The sequence below is a fragment of the Nicotiana sylvestris genome, chromosome 2 (assembly GCF_000393655.2).
Source record: "Nicotiana sylvestris chromosome 2, ASM39365v2, whole genome shotgun sequence".
NCBI classification, from domain to species: domain Eukaryota; kingdom Viridiplantae; phylum Streptophyta; class Magnoliopsida; order Solanales; family Solanaceae; genus Nicotiana; species Nicotiana sylvestris.
In genome coordinates this window covers 28201602-28229077 of record NC_091058.1, presented here as the reverse complement: position 1 = coordinate 28229077, position 27476 = coordinate 28201602, and the positions used below count along the sequence as shown (strand labels likewise).

At 37.4% G+C, this 27476-nt stretch overlaps 1 protein-coding gene across 4 annotated transcripts; it reads right to left on the bottom strand.

The window, feature by feature from the left end:
- Positions 1-9463: 9463 nt before the first annotated feature.
- Positions 9464-18607, bottom strand: LOC104241636 (sphingosine kinase 1). 4 transcript variants are annotated; one of them, XM_070167809.1, is made up of 11 exons: positions 18182-18311; positions 17926-17985; positions 15686-15808; positions 15482-15582; positions 14311-14386; positions 13036-13122; positions 12834-12911; positions 12645-12715; positions 11947-12213; positions 10938-11060; positions 9464-9995 (listed from the first exon to the last, which is right to left on the bottom strand). In XM_070167809.1, exons 5-11 carry the CDS (start codon positions 14333-14335, stop codon positions 9801-9803), a joined length of 846 nt encoding a protein of 281 aa, XP_070023910.1. In that variant the 5' UTR covers positions 14336-14386; positions 15482-15582; positions 15686-15808; positions 17926-17985; positions 18182-18311; the 3' UTR covers positions 9464-9800. The 4 variants fall into 4 exon arrangements, with proteins under 4 accessions (XP_070023910.1, XP_009794881.1, XP_009794880.1 ...); XM_009796579.2 differs by lacking the exon at positions 17926-17985 and having other exon boundaries at positions 18182-18607; XM_009796578.2 differs by lacking the exon at positions 17926-17985 and having other exon boundaries at positions 14311-14383; positions 18182-18601.
- Between the last annotated feature and the right edge of the window lie 8869 nt (positions 18608-27476).

The window sequence follows — 27476 nt, the reverse complement described above, 5'->3', positions numbered from 1 at the left end:
AAACAGTCCGTCTGTAAGTCCTAACATGTAGATTTCTTATTATAAAATGCATCCACTTTTAACCAAAAAAAATCCTGAAAACTCTGATGACCGAATTCCTCGAAATCGCCGGTGACCACCCGAGTAACCATGATCTAACAATGACATTTATTTAACTATAGTTTAAAATTATCAATCACCCATAAAGTAGTAACGATATATTGATGAAAAAGATACTTTGGACTTTCTTTAGCCAAGTGATGTAGTAGCTGAAAAGTTGGAGTAATAATTTTGGAATCCAAGTTCGAATTCCAGCAAAAAAACTCTAATAGATGAATTCTTCTCATTTGCCATTTACAAAAATAGAATATTCTCTATGCTCAAAGAATATATGAGATGTTGTATTAATGTTAAAAATTATTATTATTATTATCATTAATAATAATAATAAAAAATAATTCAAATTTACCCTTGAATTTTAGAAAATAGTCATTCATGCCCTTTCTTAAAAATTTGGTTAAAATGACCTCGTCGTTATAACATGCACCCACCTTTTAATTAATTGTTGTCAATATATCTCTTTCATGCTCGATTATATTTTATGTTGGAACATCTCAATGAATGTTATTCCGATCTAAATGGTCTGATTTTGCGTCACATGCCAGGAAGTATTATTCCTCTTTTTGTTCCAAATTCAAAAATATAACTGATACAATTAATTGGTCTGTGCACATCTTAAATGTATCATATATGCCATTAATTTTCAACAAAGTTATATCTTAGATATTTTAGCTATCTATATTGACCATTGTAAATAATAGTCATGTAAAGGAGCACTTATGTTGACAAAAGAAAACGAAAAAAAAAATCCAAATTTAGCACAACTTTATAAAATTAGTCATTTATACCCCCCCCCCCCCCCGTTTTGTTTTTCTTGTCTAAGAAGAACCAAAAACTAACTTGGGCCTATTATCAAACAAATGATTCTCCTAGTCTCACTAGTCTTACTTTTCTCTTCTTCTTCTTCTTCGGGTAACAGTAATTTTATATGGTAGCTTATTTTATATGGTGTTTATGACATATATTAAGTTAGCTTATGATGTTTTATAATGGTGAGCTGTTTGGTTTTTTTTTTCTTAATTACAAAATGGGTTTATTAGATTTATTGTTGTTTTGACAAATTAATGATTGAGGTTTGTTCTTGATGATATTTGGATGTTATGTTTCAAATTTGAGCTCATTTGGAGTAGATTTAGGTATTAAATAGTATATTAGATTGTTAAAATTCGAAGAACAAATTTCTGCTTCTGGTAAATTTGCATTTCAGGCATATTTGGACTTAAGTAAATGAAAATGTTGGTTGTACTTCAGACCTTTTAGCCTTAAGTGTATCTTAAGTCAATTTTTCACTTCAGACTTGTTGGCCTTAAGTGTAGAAAATGTTTGTTGCACTTCAGACCTTTTGGCCTTAATTGCATCTGAAGTATAATTTTTCAGTTCAGACTTATTGGCCTTAAGTGCATGTAACCATTGATTGCACTTCAAACCTATTTGGCCTTAAATGCATATGAAGTGCAATTTTTTCACTTCAACCTATTTTTTTAACTTTAGGCCCGATAAGTATAAAGTTGATCGAAAAGTGGGTAGGCTTGCAAATTCTTTTACAAAGTAGGTATAGGTTCAATTGTTACCCCAAAACCGGGTATAGATGCAAAAATCCCAACAAATAGTCTTCTTTAGGGATCTCCTTTTTAGATTAACCGAAAAAGATAAATCGGTTTAAACTCTTACTATATTTCTTGAGTTTTATCCCTTTTCTATTAAATCATTTCCTAAAATTGATCCGATAATTTAGTTCTCAAATTTTGTTAAGCAGAAAATGGCTCATATATAAATTTCATTTCTCTCCTTGCTATATATTGTTAGTTGTTTCTTTTGGGAATTTTTACCTCATATAGCAAAGGTTAACACCTTATTTATTTTAAATAAATACCATTTAAAAAAATTATATTCTATAGATACCTTTTAATATTTATAGCAAAATATCTAATTTTGGTTAACTCCTACCCCTAAGCCACTAAATACGCTATTCAGTTACACTATTTTCTTTCTCTCTCTACTTTGATACATGACATTCTCTTCCCCCATTCCGTGAAAACACAATGCTCAATCTCAAAATTCTTCTCACCCACATTACCTACGTTCCCTCCGATCCTAATTTCTCCAATTCCATCGATCGTTGCTTTCTCTTAAATTTTTTAATGTATACCTGATTTGAGCAAACTTCAGACACTACTTCCACTTCCTTCTTCTTCTCTTTTTCTTATTTTCTTTCTTCTCCGTTCTTCTTTGTTGTTGTTTGAAAGCTATAGGTATGTTAATATTGGAAAAAGAAGAAACTAAGTGTTTTGGATTCTGATAATGTGAATTGTGGGATTTGTTTTGAGCAATATACTGTTTTTTCCGATCGGCACACACAACACAAGGGTTTTTGCTCGACGGAGGATTCGCCGGAAATTAGGGTTTGTTCTTGAACAAAGACGACGAAGTTTGGGGCGGAGCAACTTGATTTTCTGTTAATATATTTCAATGTATTTTCAACGTATCACGTTGTATTTTCATGTATTTCATTGTATTTATTGTCTTTTTTCATCGTAATTCAATGTATCTCGTTATATTCCATGTATTTCATTGTATTCACTGTCTTTTTTTCATTGTATTCCAATGTATTCCGATGTATTCTATGTATCTCATTGTATTCAATGTCTCGTTATATTCCATGAATGTATTCATATATTTTTTTAATTAATATAATTTATGCATTCAGATGTATTATATAATTTCTTTGAGATTGCTATATTTTTGGGGTATTTTTCGGTTGAGAATCTTTTTTATAACTGAAAATACAAATTTTGTGTGTTATAATTGAGTTTGTTGAGTTATATTAGGAGTCTATTATGTTAATTGATTCACTTTCCGTTTAAAAACAATGTAATCCCCTATTTCACGCTGTGAATACATCTGAATACAATAATCTGTCCAGCTGCAATCTCATGTTTCACGCCATGAATACAGTCGAATACACTCGAATACAATAACTGATTAGCTGGTCTTCCCTGATTTACGCCTATTTTTGCTATTGTATTCATAAATACAGTAGCTTAAATACATTTAATACATCTTATAATAACAGAAAACATATCTGCAATCCGTAATATAGCAAATGGTATCTATAGATAACTAATTACAATTAAAAGATAGTGCTTTGTGAAAATTTCTCTTTATTTTATGAGTTGATGTGTTTGTATAGAGACTTTGCCCCATTCCATAAGGAGAAAATCTTGGGAAACTTACATAAATGTCCCAAATAAATCTCAACTTACCAACCTCTAACCATTAGTCATAAACTTACTAAAACTAGCCAACAAAAGTTGAAAAACCAAATAATAGGGTTCTTTCTCTCAAAGAATCACATGCAAAAATCACCTTCCATATTTTTAAGCGTGATTAGCAACACTAGATACAAGATGGAAAGAAAATTTCATGGATGAGGTAGCAAATAAGATGATGAAATACAAAAATATATACAATATTCCAAAAATCTAGACAAAAAGAAACTTTTTCAATGGGTATAGTTGAAATTTATTGAAAATATATAGATAAGTCAATATACAAAATTTGAGAAAGATTGGAGGTGATTTGGACTGGTTTTGTATCAAAATTCGTAATTAAATCGAGTTCAAAAAAGTCTTCTGCGACACATGTATCAAACATGTATCACGCATGTATCTCTCACACAGGTATACATGGATATACATGTGATACATAATTGATACAAATATGATACATATGTGATACACAAATGATACATAGTGTGATACACATATCATTTTTTTCATGTTCAGGTTTTACTTCGAATTTTCAATTCAAACCACGGCAGAAATTTGAATGATGCGTCGCCGGCACGATGGTCGTGCGATCCGTCGAGTTATCATGAATCATCGCAGCAACGGGCAAAGCCCGCGTCGACCTTTTATCTAATAAATGCATCCCTTCCAGAAGTCGGGGTTTGTTGCACGTATTAGCTCTAGAATTACTACGGTTATCCGAGTAGTAGATACCATCAAACAAACTATAACTGATTTAATGAGCCATTCGCAGTTTCACAGTCTGAATTTGTTCATACTTACTGTCATGGGCTGCTTTCCAGACATGCCCCATGACCCCTTGGCCGCGCCCCATGGCGGCCTAGCAAGCCTCACAATGCCTAGCGCCATGGTCGGCCCCGTGGTCTTGGCTGCGCCAAGTGACAAGCGCGCATGTGCCTCTGTCGCCCCACCGATGCCTCTCGCCAGCGCCCAAGGGCTGGTCATTGACAACAGCGCCGCGCGCCCTGACAATGCCGCGCGCGCAGATCCTGATGCCTCGCCAGCGCCCAGCTGCAGGCCCATTCCAACAGCGCCTCGCGCACAGACCCTGATGCCAAGCACCAGTGCCCAGCCTCAGGCCAGCACATCAAGTGTCGCGCGCGCCCACAGCAACGCGCGCGCAGACCCTGACCCGCAAGACAAAGATGCTGCCATCGGACTTAGTTTTTCCTTGTAATAATCTAAGTCCTTTTCATTGTAATCATAGGCTAGTTTACATCATTTTCATTTCAGTGTGCTTCTACAGCTTTATTAGGACTAGTCTTGTAATGTTGGTTTATTTTTTTTAAGCATTATTAAGGGGGACCAAACAATCAAACATTTCAATCAGCATTTTCTGGTGTCTCTCCCCCTCGACACCACATCATTGTAATCAGCATTTTCATTCAGCAATAAAATCATCATCATCATTCAAAACCCAATTCTCTCTCAGCTTCCGCAATTTGCTTACGACATTGGTTTTCCCGCACGGCACTGACAATCTAGTCTAGCGTGCGGCGAGGACCTCATTGGCGGACAGCAACCGCACTGACATCGGTTGCTTAGCCTTACGTTGCCCTTCCAAAGATCATCAGGAAGGCGTTGCGTAACAGTTGGTATCAGAGCCTAGGCTCGACATCGGACGAGGGAACATTTGCCATCATCACCATTTCTGACCATGGTGAATCATGGGGAGCGTCTAGCATCCCTAGAAGAGACGGTTGACCGATTACGACCCATCGTAGAAACGGTGCCTGATCAAAGCAACAACCTAGTGCAAAGGTTGGACGACCTGGACCGCCGAATGCGGCAGGCCGAAAATGACATTGCAAACATCAGTCGTGACTCCGACGAGGACCGACAAACGGCAGCCATCGAAACTGCCAATATTCATGGCAAATTTGAGGACCTCCAACAGGAGCGTGCCGACGATTTAGCCCATCAGCAACATGAGGCAGACAGACTAACTGCCATGCAGCAAACCATAAACGACTTGACAGACAAGCTCAACGTTGTCAATGCTGCCTTACAGAGCCTACTTCGAGAAGGCAACCATCACATCAGGGGTGCAGCAGACCTCACCCCCATTCCACAAAAGCTTAAGATACCGGAGCCAAAGCCATACGACGGATCCCGGGATGCTAAAGAAGTGGAAAACTTCATCTTCGACATCGAACAATACTTCGATGCCGTGGGCCATTTGGAGGAATCCAAAAAGGTAGCGACTGCTGCCATGTATCTTCAGGGCGATGCCAAACTTTGGTGGCGGGTCAAATACGAAGCCATCAAGGCCGGTGAAGATACTCTCCAGACATGGGATGAATTGAAGGTAGCCATACGCCTGCAGTTCTTTCCCGAAAATGTGGAATACAACGCAAGGAGAAAGCTACGGGACCTCCGCCACACCAGATCAGTGAGGGAGTACGTGCGCGAATTCTCCGCACTCATGCTAAACATACGCGACATGGGGGACAAAGACAAACTCTTCGCATTCATAGAAGGTTTGAAACCTCATGCCCGTATGGAACTACAGCGACAACGGGTAGACACCCTGCCCAAGGCCATTCAAGCTGCAGAATGCCTTGGCGACTATCATTTGGGAACTCAGAACGACAGGCCCCAGCCGTCTGTCCGAGGGGGATTCAACGGGCACCATCCCAGCAATGGTGGCCCAAGCAAAAGTGGGGGAGATCGGAGTGCATCCAAAACTAAGACTCCTCCCTCCAACAGCAACAGTGCTGCATCCATCAACAACAATCAGGGGAGAAAGCCTCCCTCAGAATGCCGTCATTGCGGCGGGGCACATTGGAACAATGAATGCCCAAACATCAAGGTCAATGCTCATCAGACTGTCGAGGATGAGACAGATGCATCAGACACATCTGAAGACAACCAGGTAGGCGCCTTCAATGCAATTGTTGGCTCTATCCCACATGCCTTAGCGGGGACCAGTGCATGTCCTCCTAAGAAAACATCAGTCCCGATCACCAGGAAAGGGAAAGAAAAGATGGACGAAGGACCTCCTAAGCAAGCGAGGACCCTAATGTTCGTCGAATTGAAAGTGAACGGCAAGCCCCTTCACGCATTGATAGACACGGGTGCCACCCATAACTACTTGTCATCAACGCAAGTAGAGCGCCTAGGTCTTGTGGTACAAAAGAGCAAAGGCCGCGTCAAGGCTATCAACTCACCACCTCAGACATTGGGTGGAACAACTACAAATGTCCCAGTGAAACTTGGCCCATACAAAGGAAGCATCGACCTGCGCATCGCAATCATAGATGACTTCGACATCATAGTGGGTTTGGATTTCATGAGGCAAACCAACACCATTCCGGTACCATATGCCAACATGCTCCTGATGATGGGAGAAAAAGGGGCCAAGCCCTGCACCATACCATGCTTTCCCATAAAGATGGCCGCTGAAAACATCTCGGCCATGCAGTTGGAGAAGGTAGTCAACAGACATGAACCCCAGGTTCAGGCTACCCTTCGCAGCAACAATCAGCCATCATGTCATCGGCCTCAAAAGACTGGTGACGCTCATCATCGTGTGAAGACTTGTCAGCCATGCCACAAGGACAAGTCGGATCACTCATCACAGCCGGGACCCTCGCAGCCATCACATGTCCCTCAGAGACCATGGGAAAGTGTTTCCCTCAGATTCATCACGGGATTGCCCCAAGTCGGCAATCTTGCATCCATCATGGTTGTCATAGATCAGTTCTCAGACTATGCAACTTTCATAGCAGCCCCGCAAAACATCTCAGCAGAAGATACAGCTCGACTCTTCTTCTCGCACATTGTCAAACATTGGGGCCTGCCCAAAAACATTGTTAGTAGGCGCGACTCACGCTTCACTAGCAACTTTTGGACCCATCTCTTCAGGTGCTTTGGGTCAACATTGAGTCACAACACAGACATCCATCCACCATCGGATGGCCAGACAGACCGGTTCGATGACATGCTGGAGGAATATCTCCGCAACTTCGCAACCGGATCACAGAAGCATTGGGTGAAGCTCCTGGATGCTGCTCAACTGTGTTTCAATTCTCAAAAGAGCCATCATACAAACAAGAGCCCTTTTGAAATTGTTACCGGACAGCAACCGCTTCTCCCGCAAACGGTGAATGCATCAACCATGCCGAAATCTCCTCGAGCTGCCAACTTCTCGAGCGAATGGGAGCGCAACATGGAGATAGTGCGGAGCTATCTCATCAGGGCCCAAGAGCGGGCAAAAAGGTTCACCGAACAAAATCTTTGCTTTGCCCAACATCAACCAGGGGACAAAGTAATGCTATGCATCCCAAAGCGGTACTTGTTTGCAGAAAGGACCCATGACCCTCGGCTGCAACAAAAATACATCGGGCCCCTGCCCATTGAAAAACGCATTGGGAAGTCCACATACCAGGTCAAAACTCCATCCTGGTGGAAGATCCATCCAGTCTTCCATGTCAGCCGCATGAAATCATTGCTTCGCTACAACAGCAAGCTCAAAGAACAGAGGGGCGCAGACCTCCCATCCAACAACCATCAGAATCATCATCATCATCATCATCATCATAAGGCTCCGAGGACGGCGCCAACTCAGGTGGGGGAGAATGTCATGGGCTGCTTTCCAGACATGCCCCATGACCCCTTGGCCGCGCCCCATGGCGGCCTAGCAAGCCTCACAATGCCTAGCGCCATGGTCGGCCCCGTGGTCTTGGCTGCGCCAAGTGACAAGCGCGCATGTGCCTCTGTCGCCCCACCGATGCCTCTCGCCAGCGCCCAAGGGCTGGTCATTGACAACAGCGCCGCGCGCCCTGACAATGCCGCGCGCGCAGATCCTGATGCCTCGCCAGCGCCCAGCTGCAGGCCCATTCCAACAGCGCCTCGCGCACAGACCCTGATGCCAAGCACCAGTGCCCAGCCTCAGGCCAGCACATCAAGTGTCGCGCGCGCCCACAGCAACGCGCGCGCAGACCCTGACCCGCAAGACAAAGATGCTGCCATCGGACTTAGTTTTTCCTTGTAATAATCTAAGTCCTTTTCATTGTAATCATAGGCTAGTTTACATCATTTTCATTTCAGTGTGCTTCTACAGCTTTATTAGGACTAGTCTTGTAATGTTGGTTTATTTTTTTTAAGCATTATTAAGGGGGACCAAACAATCAAACATTTCAATCAGCATTTTCTGGTGTCTCTCCCCCTCGACACCACATCATTGTAATCAGCATTTTCATTCAGCAATAAAATCATCATCATCATTCAAAACCCAATTCTCTCTCAGCTTCCGCAATTTGCTTACGACATTGGTTTTCCCGCACGGCACTGACAATCTAGTCTAGCGTGCGGCGAGGACCTCATTGGCGGACAGCAACCGCACTGACATCGGTTGCTTAGCCTTACGTTGCCCTTCCAAAGATCATCAGGAAGGCGTTGCGTAACAATTAGCATGCTAGGTAAAAGGCGGAATTCGATTATACTTCTGGACCTTGAATTTACTATTAGACCCTTTATCATTAAACCAGTAATTCGGGCGTTGTTCTATATGTCAAGTCAATTCTCTTAGCTTTCTTTTTCCTTGGAAAGTCAAAAGTATTTAAGATGTGATTTGTCTATTTCTCAATGTATTCAGGTATTTTGGAAGAAACAAATGAGTGAATTTCAAGTCTACATAGGGTGGAGTACATTGATGGAGTTGTAGTGTCTGTATTCGAACTTTAGCTAGAAACTAGGACAGGCTTGATATACAAGCAAAACCTTGCATAATAAAATACTAGAAAATCTACTATCCGTAACTTCAAGAGTATTTCTTTGCATATATAAAACAAATAAGTTATATGTAGTTCTGAATTATTTTTACGTAAATGCAGCGCTATCTATTCCATTTCCTGTCTTTAATTTGATTTCAGCTCTTTAATTAGCAAAATGTCACTTTGGTTCCCACCCAACCCGCCCATTTAGAATATGAATAAATTTGGGTCAATGACACTCATGACCAGAGATGTGTAGCAACACTAAATCAAAGAAGACAAGAACCAACGTTTCAGAAGACGAAGGATCAATTTTCATGAATAGATGAAAATGACATATAAAGCGAACAATTCAAAAATGATATCATTTGACAACAAGCGGCAGAGTGAAATAATTAGGTTCGTACAGTCAAAAATAGTCTAGAATGATTTGTGGTCTCCAGTCGGATAAGCCGGAGTCACAAGAATAAAATGGCAACCTTGTATAGGTGAAGATCAGTCCACTTGTGAGCACCAAAAGCGCTCAAGACAAAGTTCAGAAGTAACACAGCCCCACACACCAAAAAATGGATTCATATGCTTCCTTCATTTAACCACTCTTTCGCCATCATGCTATACAGAAAACACCAACTAGAACTAATTTCTCTTTCGGTGAATAAATTGAACCAGACAAAAATTAACAGACAGGTGAAAATACTGTAGCCAACCCTTGATCTACTTCAATATGGAGCTTGTCATAGGCCATCAATGTCCTCTGCTCAGACTTGTAAGCTCCTCTACCTCTGGCAAGGACCTCACCGTCTGCATCAATAATCCCTTCCTTGTTTGGATCATCTGATCGTGGACCAGGCTCTAAAACAAAAGCCTTTACCTGTGGTTGTTTTAAATCAATGAGAAGCCTCAAGTTAAATCCTAATTAATGTACAAAACTTGTCTCTAATTTCAAAATAGTTGAGTTTTCAAAAAATAACTTATCTCTAATTTTAACACATAAACGCGAATATGCACGGGTTAAGGTTGGGGGTTGGGGTTATTGCAGAGGCGGACTCAGGATTTGAAGGTTGCGGATGCTCTTTTTGATTCAACCAAAATCTGTTTTGTATATAGGGTTCCCACTATTAATATATCACTATTTTCTAAAGACATATACATGTATACGTAAAAAATTTGCCAAACTTTACGGGTGCCAGCGACCCCTCTAGCTATTGCATAGGTCCGCCTCTGGGTTATTGTATTGCTGATTATTCAGGCAAAGGGTGTCATTGTTTAAATCAGCTGCTACAAAACCAAAACCTATTTGGTCAAGGAATTACATTACATTTTGATTGCACTACCAGACAAACATCAGAATTTGAAACTGTAGAAATGGGTACCCATCTTATCTAAAAGCTTAAGTTATTAAAGAGAGCACGGCTTTATTTACTAAATTGTATCTTTTAAATGCCCGCTCACGTGCATGTTTGATTTTTTTTTTTATGGGCCAAGCACATAAAAATTCTTTTTGATAATGGGTGGCAGTGATACTCGAACTCAAGACCTCTACCTGCTTTGGTACCATGTTGAAGTGTGTATGATCAATTCATCTAAAAGCTTAAGCTGATTAAATAGCACACTTTTATTTACTTAATTATGTCATCTATGAAACTTTCAGAAAAATGAAAAAAATAAAATTTCAGGTCTTATTTTAATTGGCGACAATAAAATGAATTGTAAGAGTTGTTCCAAAATATAATAAAGAAAAGGAAGAAAAAATAAACGCGACAAGAACTTGCATAATAGAAGTTACTTAAAGAGCTAAGATGATGAATCTAACCTTCAAATACAAGACATGCGGTGATCTAACATGACCTCCTTTATTTAAGTCACTCATCAATGCCAGCAAGGATAATTTTGAGCAATCTTTCATCACAACTAAGTCCAAGTAACCATCTGCAAACTGCACATGAGCGCAAAAAGAAAAAAGGAACTTCAAGATATGCTAAAACAATGAAACATGCAGCGGGAAAGTCGCAATTTAAGTATCCACAGCTTAGTGCTTCTAAAGAAAGAACAGAGGAAATGTAGTAGCTTGGTATATGCATCTGCAAGTGCAGGGCCTTTTATAGGTATGGGATTAGACATGTTCCTTCAGCAATGGCACTATAATGAAGCCATTATTGCAGAATATTCTACACATAAAATGCAGACTTATGGTTAGGAGAAGATAAAAGAAGAAAACTACCATGTCAAGTTACTACCTGCAAGAGTCCTAGTCTAAGCAGAGGGTTTTCACCTCTAGAGCATCATAAAACTTAATCAGTAAAGTTAGGCCCATATCGTGGCCCGTATTGTAGGAAGCCTACTTTTAGCCTACAGAAAGAAACTCATCTTTTTACGGCTAAGTCAAAATATTTATCTTTGACTCTATATTCAAAATGTGGAAAGGTAATTGATTGACAAAATTTTTTGCTTACTTATTACACCCAAAAAAAAAAAAAAAAACAATTAGCAGTGATGTTATGTTTGCACTGGCTTGGTGCAAAAGTTTGTAAAAATCTTTGATTACTTACCCAAAAAAAAAAACAGTATAGTGAAGATGCCCCAAGAATTACTTTAAATCAGGAGTTACCTTTAAAAAGTTTGGCATGAAAGATGCAGACACTCACAGTTATATTTTAAAGGTAACCCCTGATTTAAAGTAATTCGAAATAAGCCCTAGATTCAAACTACATATTACAGAAGCCATTCTATTTGGTATACTTTGAAAGTAGCACTGAGAGGAATCCGATCACAAGTTTAATGGAGGCAACATTTACAATTATGTCCAAAGAAACTCAACCAACCTTGGCATCGGGTGCTGCGAGAACATTTTCACCTCCCCAAGGAACATTATGAAGCCAGATTGAGACAAAAGGCCCCTCAATCTTGCGGTTGAAACCCTTCATGTCAAAAGCTGGACCACAATAGCAATTTTGCTGAACCCGATTCGAGTTAAGTTCATTAATTTCACCTTCAAGTTCAAGTGGTTCTCCAAAATTTTCATATCCTGGTGCAGCCAAAAATTTTATACAGCCATGATACCTTCTAAGACAAAATATCCGCTGTATTGCCTGGAAAAACAGTATGAGTCTATGAGACTAGCAATTAAAAAGCAAACAATGATACTTTAATGGCTACAAGAACCACTAAGCACGTGATCAACTGAAGAGGCATTCTACTTTTTCTTTTCTTTTTTTTGTCCTCATACGAAAAGAGAGATGCAAGGGGGACGGAAATGGTGTCCATGAAGAAATCCGGGTACACAAAAAGCTGACCAAATTTCTGGGTCAGTGAAGCTCAAATATCGTAATGAGACCAAACCTTCCAAGGAAAGAGAAGGAGCAAGGAGTAAAGAGAGAGAGAGAGAGAGAGAAACCATGGAATGAAGTTGTATAGCAAGCTAGAGAATTTGTAAATAAATCGAGTGATACAATCAGGAATTTTAACTTCTGTCTGAAATATAAGAAAAATATATAATAGAGGAAACAGATGCAAAACATACATAAAAATCCATTCGAGCACTACCCATCCATCTATACTTCTCGGACTCTATATCTATATCAGCTACAAGACCTGAAAAACAAAGAGTCCTGTCAGATAGTTTAATCATATATCAATTTGCAATGAACTTAAGCAGATATGAAACAAAAACAGTGTCAAAGCCAGAAGAGCCAATGTCAAATATACATACCCCAGGCAAGCATTAGCACACTGAAAAACCTTTTCTGCCCCTGTGAAACTGTAGCTACATCTAGTGATCTTGTATGCCCTGCCATTGATCAAAGCATGCATAGAGAATTAAAGAGCTTCTTTGGTTCAACAGAAAAAGAAATGAAATTGAAACATCAGTTCGGCAATCACCATTTTAGTTTAAAAGGATAGCAATTATTTACCTCTAATAATAGCAAGAGTTGCGTTAAATGCAGTACAAGATTCACCGACAGAATCTAGAAGAGATTTTGCCATCCCATTTGAAGTGCCTGCATTGCATACACAAAAATGCAACTATAAGACAGTGGACGAAAGTAACAACATTGCTTACATGTGCTAAAGTTTTGGTCAAAAGCTATTAAAAAAACTATGCACATTATATTGTAAAACTTTAATGAACAGACGATGAGCGAAGCAGTAAGTCCCATAAACAAAAATCCTTGAGCATCAAGTGGATCTCAGGTTTTTACACATTTAAAGCCAAAACGAAATTCAAAGCTGAAAACGAATCTACCAAGATTAGAATTTATGTGGAATATTTGCGATCAGAGAAAGATTCTGGTGAAGGGAATTCATAAGGATGTCCAAATCTCTCTCTTGAACGTAAATGCAAATTTCAGTTCCTTACGCGCGAGGGGAGGGGAAGGTGGGGTGTGTTGTTTAGAATATTAGGGGTAAGAAGTTTCTAACCTGATCCAGCTGCCTCTACCAAATACAGTGTTATTGAAACAACAAGATAGGTCTTAATCAGTTAACTACTAAGAATGAAAAGGTTAAAGCTGAAAATTGTTAGCATATATTTGCAGCTATTAATCTGGTTTGTTGGCAGTTGAAGCATTTTCTTTGCTGGAATAAGTTGTTAAGTGTTATATACATCCTAAGGTGTCCTTGAAGTGCACACATTTTCTGTTAATAATTTGTTAGTTAGGGCTCCCTTCGATTCCCCAAGTAGGCTTCTCCTACTAAAGGACAGCCCAGTGCACGAAGTATCTCGCGTTCACGTAGGGTCCGGGCAAGGGCCGCAGCCCAAGGGGTATGATGTAGGCAGTCGATTCCACGGCTCGAACCCGTGACTTATAAGTCACAAGGAGTCACATACACATACACACACCCCAAGCAGAAGAATATCCAAAATGACAAGACATAGTTTGTCTTTGCTGATGTGTGTCATCGCACGTCTATTCTAGATATGTAGGTCATAGAAATGTGTGTCAGCACCATGTGCTCCTGACGACCTTTCAGAAGATAGAGTGAAGAATTAATCTGGTAATTAAGCGTACTATAGGTTTTTTTCCTTTTGAATAATGGTATATAGAAGTTTAGCAACTACAGGTATAAATCATGTAAAAAAAAAAAAAAAAAAAAAGCTTAATGTGACAGACCATAATCATGTATATCAAGCTCCACAACAAAAGCTAATCAAAATATACAAACGCCAGCAAGAGAAGGAAACAGACCTGCAGGTATTACTCCAAGAGGCATCTTTATTGCAGAACTCCAATCCTCCCTTTCAAGTAGTCCATTCACTACCTACTAAAAATTGAAAATCAAGAAAGTAAGAACATGATGATCACTTGTATGATTATCATCATTCACCTCAGAAACGAATAGCCAAAAATTTTAAAAGACAGAGCCGGGCACAAGCCTCTTAAAACGCAGGATAACTGGAGAACAGAGATGCGTGTAATCTTGTTGTGGATTCCTTCAAAATCATAGTGGAGCAACTCTGAAGTTGTTCCAGGACTCACCTCTAAGACATTTCATCTACTTCAGTGCGATGTGTCTTAGAAGCTCAACATAACTCTTTGACTTTCTTTTATTTTCTCTCTCTTCTCTTTTTGGGGAAGGGGGGAAAATGTACAAAGCATCTGTGCTTCTCTTTTTAAATGATGTTCAGATGTTTCTATGTATACATATGAAGCATAAGAACAACATAGTTATATATAAGCTTTTTAATGTTTATTAATAAGTACTATAAATTGATCTTTGATTGTTTTACATTTAATCATGAAATTTATGAGTTTATTTCTTGGCATTAGCAATTCCTTTCAGTAAGTTAACAAATAATTACCCTGAAGATCTTAATGCACTCTCTAATGCACCTGAGTAAAAGTCTTAGGAAGAACTGACTGGTTAAGTAGTAAAATTTACATATCAGTTTTTCCACTAGGGTTCATCTTTGACATCTTTTAAATCAGAATTTTATATAGATTAAAATATCTTGAGCCTTACAACAGGAAAGGATAACCTTCCATTCAATAAACAAGCTAGGTATTCCATAATCAAGTACTATATGTCAAAAGAAGAGTATACTGCAAAATTGTTTGAGCCGGACTGATGGAAGGCTAAGACATCACTGCACAAGGCTAAACATTGCCTTCATTCGCATAGGGATAAGCACTGCCCTCATTATCAGTATAGGGCTCAGCACTGCCCTCATCTCACACAAGGCTAAGCACTGCATTCCTTCATTCTCGCATATGGCTAAGCATTGCCTATTTCCTCTATTGAAAATCAATATTGCCGCATCTCCGCATTTTGTGGGATGAAACATCGCCACATTGTCCGAAAGACAACAATAGGCCAGACAAAAGATAAAAAAAGAAAAAAAAAACATGACCAACCTACCTCAACCAAAATTCCATCCCCACTGACACAAAGAACTCCGTCGTAGCTCAAAAGATCCAATGAATGAGCGACTTCCTTTGCATGTAACCGATATTTAGTTTCTGAGAGTGAAAGATTAAGAGTATAAGGCATGATCATAGACTCAAGTAAAATCATTGAACAAACACCAGCCACACGTGGATAAGAAGATTCAATATTTCAAACCTTGCAGTGTGTAGTGAATATTTGCATCATCGAGTAGGGGCTTTACATCATCAAGAAATATCTTTGATGCAGATCGCTTTCCTCCATATGGATTCAGAAGTACAAAAAGTTTCTTAGGACGACCTAAAATTCCATGATGTCAAGTATTCTATATCATGTATAAACACCAAAATAAATAATAATAAAAACAAACAGAAGAAGATCCCAAGGGTGTGGCCTAGTGGTAAAAAAAGTGGGTTGAGAACCATGAGGTCTCAAGTTCAAATCCCAGTGAATGCGAAAAACACTGGGTGATTTCTATCTGTCCAAGTCTTGGTGGACAGAGTTAAATAATAACAATAATAATAATAATAACGACAACAACCAGAATAATGATGATATAACAATACCCTTCACTATCTGTAGTTAAGAGAACAGAATATCATTTTAAGCAAGACGAAAAGCAAAGCTTGCCAGAACGCAGAAGCGCCAACTTAACTAAAGAGAGTAAGAGACAGCTTCTTAGATTTAAGGAAAAGCAAGCTGGAAGCACTCCTTTTTTTAAATTAGGTGAGCACTCATTTGCTTTAACTTTTCTTCTATGTTACATACTATTACTATATATGCTAGTAGGCCCTGTCATATTCATGTTCTATCACACATCAGATCAAGACTTAAGACAAAATGAAAAGAGCAATCTTTAATTTTGGAAAAAGAACTTTGTAGCTGATTAACTTATTGAATCTCTGATGCTTAAGTATTAAAAATCTTACATTTTCTTCAAATGAACATTTTTCCCCCTCACATAAAGCCGCAGGACCTGATAATCCAAACTATTTTATCAAACTATTTTGACTCACCTGGATGCAGTGCCGGCCATAAGGTAAAGCCAATGAAGCAATGGCTTTAGGCCCCCAAATATTTAGGGCCCATTTTTAATTAATACTATAGGTTAATTCTATGATAATTTTTTTTCCAAAATATATTGAATATTTATGGTAAAATAGTATATAACAATCTTCTAAAAAAGAGTATTATTTAGCCAATGTGATTTGTGGCGACTAATAGTAAATTTACATTCTAATATTAATATTATTTTTCTCTTTCTCATAATAAAACTTGTATTTTATATTCTTTCTTTTCCTCTAACTAAGTTCTCTATTCTCTAAAAATAATAAGGGATGAAAGACGATAAAAACTTATTTGCATTGGATGTTTATACCAAGCCAATAAATTGAAGAAATTTGTCTTGCATATATAATTTTTAACACTTAATCATGGTTGAGTGATATGTATTTTCACTTTAGTTTATTCATTATATTCTTAAGGTTAAATACATAGTTAAGTATAAACTCTCAGTGCGGATGAGTTTTTAAGGATGAAAAGACATTGAATAAATTTAAATTGCTTCTTTTTCATTCTTTCAAGCACTGCAACAACAATGATATTTTATTCTGATATCAAGTTATGGACAAGAATTAGATTTTATTGTTCTAACTTCCTATTATTGTTCTAAAATTTATTATTTTGATATTTTTACCTCATAGTAGTATTATTTTTTTTATTATTATGTATAAGAATTCATATATGTCAACTATAATTTGACATATGAATCAGGTTATTCTATATGATTTTTTTTTAAAGCTTAAGGCCTCAAATTTTTTTTGGGAGAAATCAAAAATAGCCAGATTTACAACTGGTCGTTCAAAAATAGTCGAGTTTCAAAAGTAATCGAAATTTAGCCACTTTTCATGTAAAGATAAATCTGAGCGAACTGTTCAAAACCCGAAAAATACGCCAGTATATTATACTAGAGTTCCAGGATAAGTATGCTGGAACTCCAGCATAATATGATGGAGTTCCCGCATAAGTACACTAGAACTCCAGCATAATATACTGGAGTTCCAGCAAGTATAATTGTCCAGTATAATATACTGGAGTTTGGAGCACCGGTGCTCCAGTCTCTAGTATATTATACTGGAGTCAGCAAAGTATACCGGTCCAGCATAATATGCTGGAGTTCATACACAGGTGCACCGAACTCCAATATATTATGCTAGACTCTCCAGTCTCTAGTATATTATACTGGAGTCAGCAAAGTATACCGGTCCAGCATAATATGCTGGAGTTCATACACAGGTGCACCGAACTCCAATATATTATGCTGGACCAGTCTCTGTTGCAGCAAAATAGTGACTATTTTTCATTGACTTAGTAAACGCTGACTATTTTTGAATGACTAGTCCGAAAACTGGCTATACCGTGCTATTTTTACAAAAAAAATTGGCTTCGGGCCTCCAATGTTCTTGAGCCGCCCCTGCCTGTATGTAATTCAACCAAAGCTCATTGTTACTCTGAATGAATAATCACGCATTATAAGAGAATTATTCGGAAACATGAATTAATATTTTCATATGGTTCCAAATAACATTTCAGTAACTTTATAAATTGTAATACTGTAGTTTTAATAGAACATAAACTACTGCATTCCTCAAAGGTTATGTCGTCAGTTGTTACCGAGTGAATCGAGGACTGCTTGGAGTCTTTGATTCCAAAGCCGAAGAGAATCCTCAGATAATGGCTCAAAAGTGAAAGTCTTCCTCAACGGAGCTCCGCCGTCACCGGCGCAGCAAATTCCGGCTCCGCTCTCAATGACAGCCTTGATTTTGATCCGAGAACCTTCGACGACGAACCCTAGGACATCTTTCTCAATTGATAAACACCGGTCAGGCCATCGGAGTTGTCCTCCGGCAGTCAGAGTCAAGGGAACGACAATTCCGTTTATCTGAACCCGGTCCGACAGTACGGGAGCTCCGGTGTCCTTCGGGTCCATCGTTTTCTCCTGCTAATTAAGGCTCGTCCACTTTATTTGTAAGCTGAAAACCCGGTTCAGTGTACCATGAGATAAGACGTAGATTTTGAGGAATTTTGCTTGTAAATCGCGTTCCAAGGAAAGTGTACACGTAAATCTTCTACTCATGAGACCCACAAGTTGACATGTGAACGGCAAATATTGCCAGTCCTAGTTTGTTTGGTCAACCTTCTTTTTGATCAAAGTGTTTTTTTTTTTTCAAAAGCACTTTTGGCTAAAAATTAAGGTGTTTGGCCAATTTTTTGGAAGAAAAAAAGTGCTTTTGAGGAGAAGCAGAAACAGTTTTGGAGAAGCAGAAAAAAGTAGGTTATTTTCAAAAGTACTTTTTTTGAGAAGCACTTTTGAAAAAAATATATTTAAAAGCAGTTTTTTAAAGCTTAGTCAAACACTAATTATTGCTTAAAAGTGTTTTTCAAACTAATTAGCCAAACACAAATTGTTTCTCACCCAAAGTAATTTTGAGAAAAACACTTTTAAAAAAAAGTATTTTTCAAAATAAACTGATTTTTGCAGCTTGGCCAAACGGGCTATAAGTCACATAAGTTTTTCAATCATTTTCTCACCCCAAAGGACTGCTTAGACCTCCATCTCTTTGGCTTCATATTTAAGCTTTTTCAATTTTTCTAGTGCATCTTCTATTTGCAATTTAAATTTATGAATATGGATTTGGTTAGCTATACTATTTAGTGCAAAGATTGTTGACTAAATATTAATGTACTATTTTTTTTAGTACGACATATTTTTATCAGCATACTTTGCTCAAGATGTTAAACCGGAGAGAATTTCATTCTAAGATTTTTTCGCTTCTCTTTTTATTTTTGTGATTTCGTTTTTTTCCTAATACATTACATCTTATAACTTTAATTTGGTATGATACTTCATTATATATTCATTTTTCTTTCTTTTGCTTCGATATACTCCAACAATTTCAATGTTTTGGTTCCATAGTTTTAGAATTCTGCTTATTCCAAATACTCCATCTCCTTCATTGCATATAGGAATATAGAAAGTAAAGAGGAAAAGATATGATCAGAAGAATTGTATGAAATAAGTGAATTTATCTAGTTAAGGCATTCTTGATTGATTGAGAATAATATATTACTTACTTTTGACGTGCACTTTGTAATATTTGACATAAGATATTTTAAAATTTCCATGTTGCTTCAGTAGAATTTTTTGTAATTAAGTCAAGAAAATTTAGCAGCGCATATAATTTAATTTTTTTGGCCATATTTGTATAGTACATATAATTTTCAAATGAAGGACATTTAATGAGCCCTCTTTTCTCAACCCTGCTCTCACAAACATAAAGACCAATATCAATAAATATTTGATTATCGAATATTAACTTGAGATTATTATAGGAATCAATAAACTTAAATCCTTGGATCCAACTCTTAACAAAACATGACAACGTGAGGCAAATTTGAGATTTGAAGATCACAAAATATTACTCTATTTACTACAAACCTATCACTGGCGCCAAAGAAAAAATATGGTTACGGTTCGTTAAATGTGCTTTGGATTAATTTAAGTTCTTTCATGAAACATTTTCTTATGAACCAGTTAAACCAAAATAAATTCACTTCAGTTTAATCTATTCTTTTAACTCAATTTCAATTAAATAAAAAAATTAAAACTATATTTTAAATAAGAAATTATACCCCTTCAATTCAAACATAATGTAATTAAATCTAAGCTACAAGCAAAATGTGATAAAAAATTTTAAACAGCTAGGCCGCATATTGCTTCAGCGACCTACTGTTAATTGACACAGAAGTGAAGGCTGTCCAGCTTTTGAAATTATTATGAGCTACATTTTCTACTTCATACTTGGATCTTTTCTTGCTTGTTGAACGCAATTTTGAATAGACTTTGAGATACAAGCATGCCCAGTATGGATTTAATTATATATATTTGTTCTTGCTTCACAGCATTAATTATAAGGCAATTCGATAGTTAGGATTTATGAGTTAATTTCACTGATAATCACTCAACTATGTTTCAATTTCACTAAAGTCACTCAGCTATTTTTTGTAACTTAAAAGTAACTAAATTTTCATATTGTCATTTAAAAGTCATTTTGGCTCAAACCCCTACCATAAATATGACATGACATAAAATTTAATGAGAAAAATCCAAAAATAAATGTTACATAAACTTAAATGGATTATAGCCACTTTAGATCCATTTCTTCCTTAATGTGATTTGACCCATAACCTAAATATTTTCAATAAAAAAAAATATTAAAGTTTACATTAGTTTAAAATGATTATCCTATATTACAAAATTCTTGTCTTTTCTGTTACATAATGCTTATTTATAATTATTCTATATTAAAAAAATTCTTATCTTGTTTATATACCCCATCCTAGTCGTTTTATAACTCTACTGAAGTTAAAATACGACTGTATCCAACTCACATAACATATTTATTAGTAAAATTAAATAGTATTGTATTCATCTTACATAACATATTAATGTATCATAAGCATATAATAATAATAAGGCTAATAAGAGTATTTTCACGATGAACATGCAATTACGGACAATCTATTGCAATTGTTTAGACAAAAGAAATATTATATTTGTACGATAAAAAACCCCACAAAAAATTGCAAGACCTAATTTTATTAGGAGTGTGTATTTTTTCCTCCTATTGAAACCTATTTGGGTTATGGGTCAAATCACATTAAGAGAGAAATGAATCTAAAGTGGATATGGTCCATTTAAGCTTATGTGGCATTTATTTTTTAATTTTTTCATTAAATTTTATGCTATGTCATATTTATGGTAGGGTTTTGGAGCCAAAATGTCTTTTAAGTGACCATGTGAAAGTTTAATTATTTTTAAGTGACAAAAAATAGTTGAATGACTTTAGTGAAATTGAAACATAGTTGAGCGACCATCGATGAAATTAACCCTAGGATTTATGTATCAGTAGTCTTACACTGTTTAGTTGTCCCGAGTTGATAGGAAATAGATATTGCGATTGGTTGCCTGGTATAGTTTGATGAAAGTAAAAATGACACTCTTTAATTTCAACTCCAAAACGAATAAAATTATATATGAGAGTTCTAGCATTTTTCCTTTGACTATTATATTTTTTATTTTAAAAGCTCGTGATCTATATAACGTTTAATATAATTTCTAATATTATAATGTTTACTTCAAATTTAGTGAAGCAATGATATATATATAAACTTCAAACTTTTCATTCTTTGTAGAACGGATGAAGGCATACACATATTTTTTCCATTTATTCTTAAACGAGGAAGTGAGAAATTGATATGCACTAATTTAGTATACCAAATTATCAAATCTATATCATAGTATATTTTAAGGGTACAATTAATGCAGCGTATATCCCTCCTTAATTCAAGGTACTGTATATCCCACCCCTCCCACATTTCTCTCTCCCAAACCCTCACCCTCACCCACGTTTATGTACTGTTATTAAACATAAAAAACTATGATTATGGAAACATAGATTTGCAACATTAGGTTTATGTAGTCATCAGTTCAGCTCCAAGTCCAACACTTCGTTTTTCCCATGTCGTTAAAGTCATCTTCGCAAACACCAGTGTGGCTACCATCCCGGACTAGAAATCTTTAGATCTAATAGTCTAATACTATCACAAACATAAAAATCCAGAAGTAACAAAACAATCTCCATTAGACAATAGATTCTACATGTATAAGTGGGAAAGAGGGAAAGAAAATGCATTTACGGAATAATGGTGTGACAACTCGGCCAGTCGTCTCAGGAATTACCGCTCCATTTTCCCCCATTCATGCTTCTTTATGCTTCGTTAGCTGTGTTTTATGTGGTCGAGTTGGTTGGTTTGCGTTTGGAGTGGAATGGATGAGAAATGAGACACTTAGTCTCTTTTAAGAAGGCTTAAGTTGGAAAAGTCAACCGGATGTTGACTTATAAGTTAGAGAGCTCGGATGTGAGTTCCGATAGTTCGATTAGATTCGGAAGGTGATTTGTGACATAGGAGTGTGATCGGAAGTGGTTTTGGAGGTCCGATGTAGAATTAGGCTTGAATTAGCGAAGTTAGTATTTTGGTGATTTCCGGTTGATAGGTGAGATTTTGATCTGAGGGTCGGAACGGAATTCCGAGAGTTGTTGTGGCTTCGTTATGTGATTTGGGATGTGTGTGCAAAATTTCAGGTCATTTGGATGTGGTTTGGTTGGGTTTTTGATCAAAAGCGTATTTCGGAAGTTTTTAGAAACTTAGGCTTGAATTCGATGAGAATTGATGGTTTTGGTGTTGTTTGAGGTGTTTTGATGATTGGAACAAGTTTGAATGAGGTTCTAGGACATGTTGGTACTCTTGGTTGAGATCCCGGGGGCCTCGGGTGAGTTTCGGGTGGTCAATCGGACCATTTTCTAAGTTGAAAAGTTGCAGATTTTGGGAGTTCAGGTGTTGCTGAAAATAACCCTTCGCGTTCGCGAGGGGTATGTCGCGTTCGCGTAGAAGGATTTGAGGAACACCGGAATTAAGCCTTCGCGTTCGCGAGAGGTGCCTCATGATCGCTTAGAGCAAATTGGGGTCCAAGGCATTTTGTTCATCATGTTCGCGTAAGGTTGTCGCGTTCGCGAAGGTGTAGGAAGGAGAAGCATTGCGTTCGCTATTGGTGTGACGCGTTCGCGTAGGGCAAAAATTGGTCAACATAAGTTTGTGCTTCGCGAACGCGAGACGTTGACTGCGTTCGCGAAGAAGGAATATCAGAACTGGGCAGAAAGTTTATAAGACATTTCCTCCGCGATTTTGAGCCATTTTTCCACCATAGTTGATCATTTTGAGAGCTCTTTGAGGGAGATTGAAGAGGGGTTCAAGAAGAATTGATTGGAGATAAGTTTTATGAACCAAAAAAACGTGATTCTATTGTGAAATTAACCTAGAAATTCATGGAATTTAAGCTAAACTTTAGAAGAATTAGCGCTTGGGACTTTGAACCTTTGACTTGGGATTTGAGGGACCATTTGAGATCGGAATTGAGAACTTTTGGTATGTATGAACTCGTGGAGTGATAAGGAATCTAACGATGTGAAAATTTCTGAGTTCGAGAAGTGGACTCGGTGCTCGGGTTTTGTTAATTTCGAGATTTTTGATATTTTTCGATTGTTTTCGCTTGGGTTATGTTCCCTTAGCATATTGTGACGTATTCATTCTGGTTTTGGTCAGATTCAACGCACGAGGAGGCCGATTTGAGAGGCAAAGGCGTCGCGAGCTAGAGTTTTTGCTGGTTCGAGGTGAGTAATGAATGGAAATGATGTCCTGAGGGTTTGAAACCCCGGATTTGCACATCGTAGTGCTATATTGAGGTGAGACACGCGCTTGATGGTGAGCGTGGGGTCGTTTAATGTTGGGGATTGTGACTTGGTCCGTCCCGAGTGATGATTTACCGCGTATTTGATTGAAGTATAATTGTTATCATCATTATTTGAACTGATTGCCATATTTGGGCTTCATACCAACTATTTGAACCATTCGGGGAATTTTTATCACTATTTCCTCATTGTTTTGACTTACTATTTGAACTCAGTCGTATCGTTTTTCCACTATTTTACAACTCAGCCACTTTTTACTCAGTTTTGAAACTAAAATGATATATTAAATGATGTTTTGGGATGAGAACTACTGTTTTACTAATGCCCGGAGGGCTTATATGATTTCTGGACTGAACACGGCCGAGGGCCAGATGTGAGGATACTATGGAATCGGGCTGCGCGCCGCAGCAGTGTTATACTGAGATTAATATGAGGGCGAGGGCCTAGATTTGATGCCACGAGATGGCTTGATATTGTGCTTGGACCGTAAGGGGCCCCTCCCGGAGTCTGCACACCCCCAGTGAGCGTCGTCGACGATAAATAAATGGATCGGGCTGCGCGCCGCAGCGGGTACTACAGGGTACCGTTCTATGTGTTGATTTCCTTTATATGTCTGTCACTTAACTGCTTATTTGTTGTACTCACATTACTCCCTGCACATTGCGTGTAGATCCAGGTACATCTGAGGCTGAGTGAGGATTTTCAGTTGAGCAGCGAATATCCGGGAGCATCGAGGTAGCTGCATGGCGTCCGCAACTCTGATCTCTCCTTTCTATCCTTTGTTTTTATCCGCATTTCCTAGATTGATATGTATTAGGTTGGTAAACTAGTATTAGAGGCTCAGACTTGTGACACCGGATCGGTGGGCTATGTGGCAATATTATTATGACTTCCGCACATTTAATCTACAGTTTTCAGACTTATATTATGTTAAATTGGTATTGAAACACTGTTAACTGGTAACAATTTTAAAAAGAAAAGGGTTGAGATTGATTGTTGGCCGGGCTTGCCTAGCAATGTGTTGGGCGCCATCACGACCGGGGTTGAGATCGTGACAAATGGTAAATAGTAGGGACTGTCTAAAAAACCTCAAAGAACCATTTACGAATTAGGATTGTACTTGATATATATCATGATATTAAAGTATGAGATCACATAGGAAAAGATTCAATCAAATATGAAGTCTTCCAAGTTTGACTACTCCTCAACAACCAACAATCCCATTCAATTGTAGCTTAATTGGTATTTTTGACATAATTGCGTTTTTTGTAGAAGATTTTATAGAAGTTTTAGTCGTTTTGGATTTGTGAAAATAGAAAACAATGTATCGACAATCAGAATACAAATAATCTACAATTCATCTACAAAATATCTACAAATTGGGTATATTGAATTTTAATATCCCAATTCCCATTCGATTGTAGTTTAATTGAGATTTTCGACATAGTTGCGTTTCTTGCAGAAGATTTGTAGAAGTTTTAGTCGTTTTTTATTTGTGAAAACAGAAAATAAAGCATCTACAATCAGAATACAAATAATCTACAATTTATCTACAATTTCTGCAATATGTCTTCTTCTTCGAGTTTCAATCTGAAGTTCAGTCAAAACCAAGTCTAATCTTCACCAAAACCCCTCAAAATTGAAATATAAACTCCAAACCATATTCCCGATTATTTTTAACAACACCCAAGCCAAACAAATAATGATTTTTGAAAACCCAAATTTGAATTCAATGCTTTCAAGCTTTTTAATGGATGTCAATGGTGGAATTGCTGCTCTATTTTCATTTGCTTTGTATTACTGAAATTTGCGATCGAGAAATGGAGAGAGATGTAGAGAATATGTCGACAAACTGAGCTTTTGCAGAACTGTTTTCTACAATTTGATTCGAATTTGTTGACGATTTTATCTTTTTTTGATTTGTGGCTTAAGAAAAAATATCGAAGAACAAAGTTTTTGCAGAAAAGAGTCTATGTACTTTGATTTTAAAATTGAAGATATAAGATTTGCGTTGCAAATTTGATCTGAAGGTCGCTAAATCAATTAGAATATTCTGTTCCTGATTTGTAGCGCGCCTAATTAGAAAGATTCAGCTACTAATAATTAGTATTTAATGAATATTATAATAATTGTAGAAAAGTGTGAACATAGCGGGTAAATAGAAACTATACACATATTTGATAATAAAATTTCATATATGATATAAGAAGGAAAAAACTATAAGAGAAATGGAGCAAACTTTACAATCTAAGAGAAATGGAGTCTGGAGACATACATGCCCCATCTTTTAATAAGACCTATGCTTTATTCATGACTTCCTGGTTTAAGCTTGAACTATCAAAGGATTATAGTAAGATGAAAAGAATCACTGATCTGTTATATAAGAGGTTATTTCGGTTCCATCCTTGAATATAAATTTTTTTGATAAAGAATGCTTGTTTTTTAACGAGCCTCACGCGATATAAATTCAAATTCAAATTAATTGAAGTTTTGCTTGTTCCAATAAGATGATTGCGCGTGGGATAAACTTAGAATGAGACGGGGAGTGGGCTAAGTTCTGCCAGGCTGCTAGCGAACTGGACTAGTACTAACTGACTAATAATTGGAACCCTTATATCCCACGTCACATTATTTGACACAATTGGAAGAGAAAAAGGAATCAACTTTAGACACAAAATCGAATGCAAAAATTAATGTCACGTGGGCGGGATCCAACAATTATGACTAACTGTCGCTCCGTTCTTTAAACCAACGCCCACGATTAATCCTTACCGCCGTCCACCTACTTATTTTATTCTCTGGATAAGCAATTAGACACTTAATTAATTACACCCGCCAATACATTAGCACTGCTAAGCATGTGCTATACTTTCTTCCCTTTTTTTTTTTTGGGTACAAAAGGAAGTAATAAATCATTCAATTTAAGTGACTACGTTTCTTTCAAACAGAATATGAAACACAGAAGACCAAGCTGGGTCAATTTTGTTGTCTGCTATAAGCCTATTTTTTAATATACTTAGCACTTTGAAGATAGCAAATGATAAAAGGGAAAATTATCAAAATGAATCAAAAGAATTAAAGAGATAAATAATGCTCTCTCGCCACAACATCAATAACAACAAACTCAGATGCGGACCTACGGTGGAGGGTGCGAGGTCACCGGGACCCGTTAGATTCTGCAAAAATCATGTATATATAGATATATGTGCACTGTATAAGAATTTAATGATACGTATTATGTGAAGTTTTGGGATCATAGAGAAGAAGGAAAAAAAAATGACAAAACAAAAACTACAAAGGAAAAATAATCGAATCTCACTCATTTTCAGGTAAGATTTACTTAGCTCGCTCCTTGCTCGCGGAGCAAAAAGAAAAGCGTTATCGGATTTCCATCGATGACTTAAGCCTCTTTCTTAAGGGCCTTTAAAGACCGGCCATTATCGGACTCTTCTTATGCTTTTTTTTCACCGGGCTTGGACCATGTCTCCCGAACAATCTCAGTACATATGGCGCAAGACGATTCCACATATCGAGGTCGGAATGGGATCGGGTGTTTTCACGTCTTACCGTAGTGCCCGCTTTGTCTTGATTTCCGATTG

What these genes read in the sequence shown, in the direction of transcription:
- LOC104241636 (XM_009796578.2), bottom strand. Translation starts at nt 18,497, where the DNA reads ATGGACCCGAAGGACACCGGAGCTCCCGTACTGTCGGACCGGGTTCAG. An exon ending in GGGATGGAATTTTGGTTGAG is followed by an intron (nt 14,384 to 15,481) that starts GTAGGTTGGTCA and finishes AATTTTTAGTAG; the next exon opens with GTAGTGAATGGACTACTTGA. An exon ending in TCGCAGCACCCGATGCCAAG is followed by an intron (nt 11,061 to 11,946) that starts GTTGGTTGAGTT and finishes GCTCATGTGCAG; the next exon opens with TTTGCAGATGGTTACTTGGA.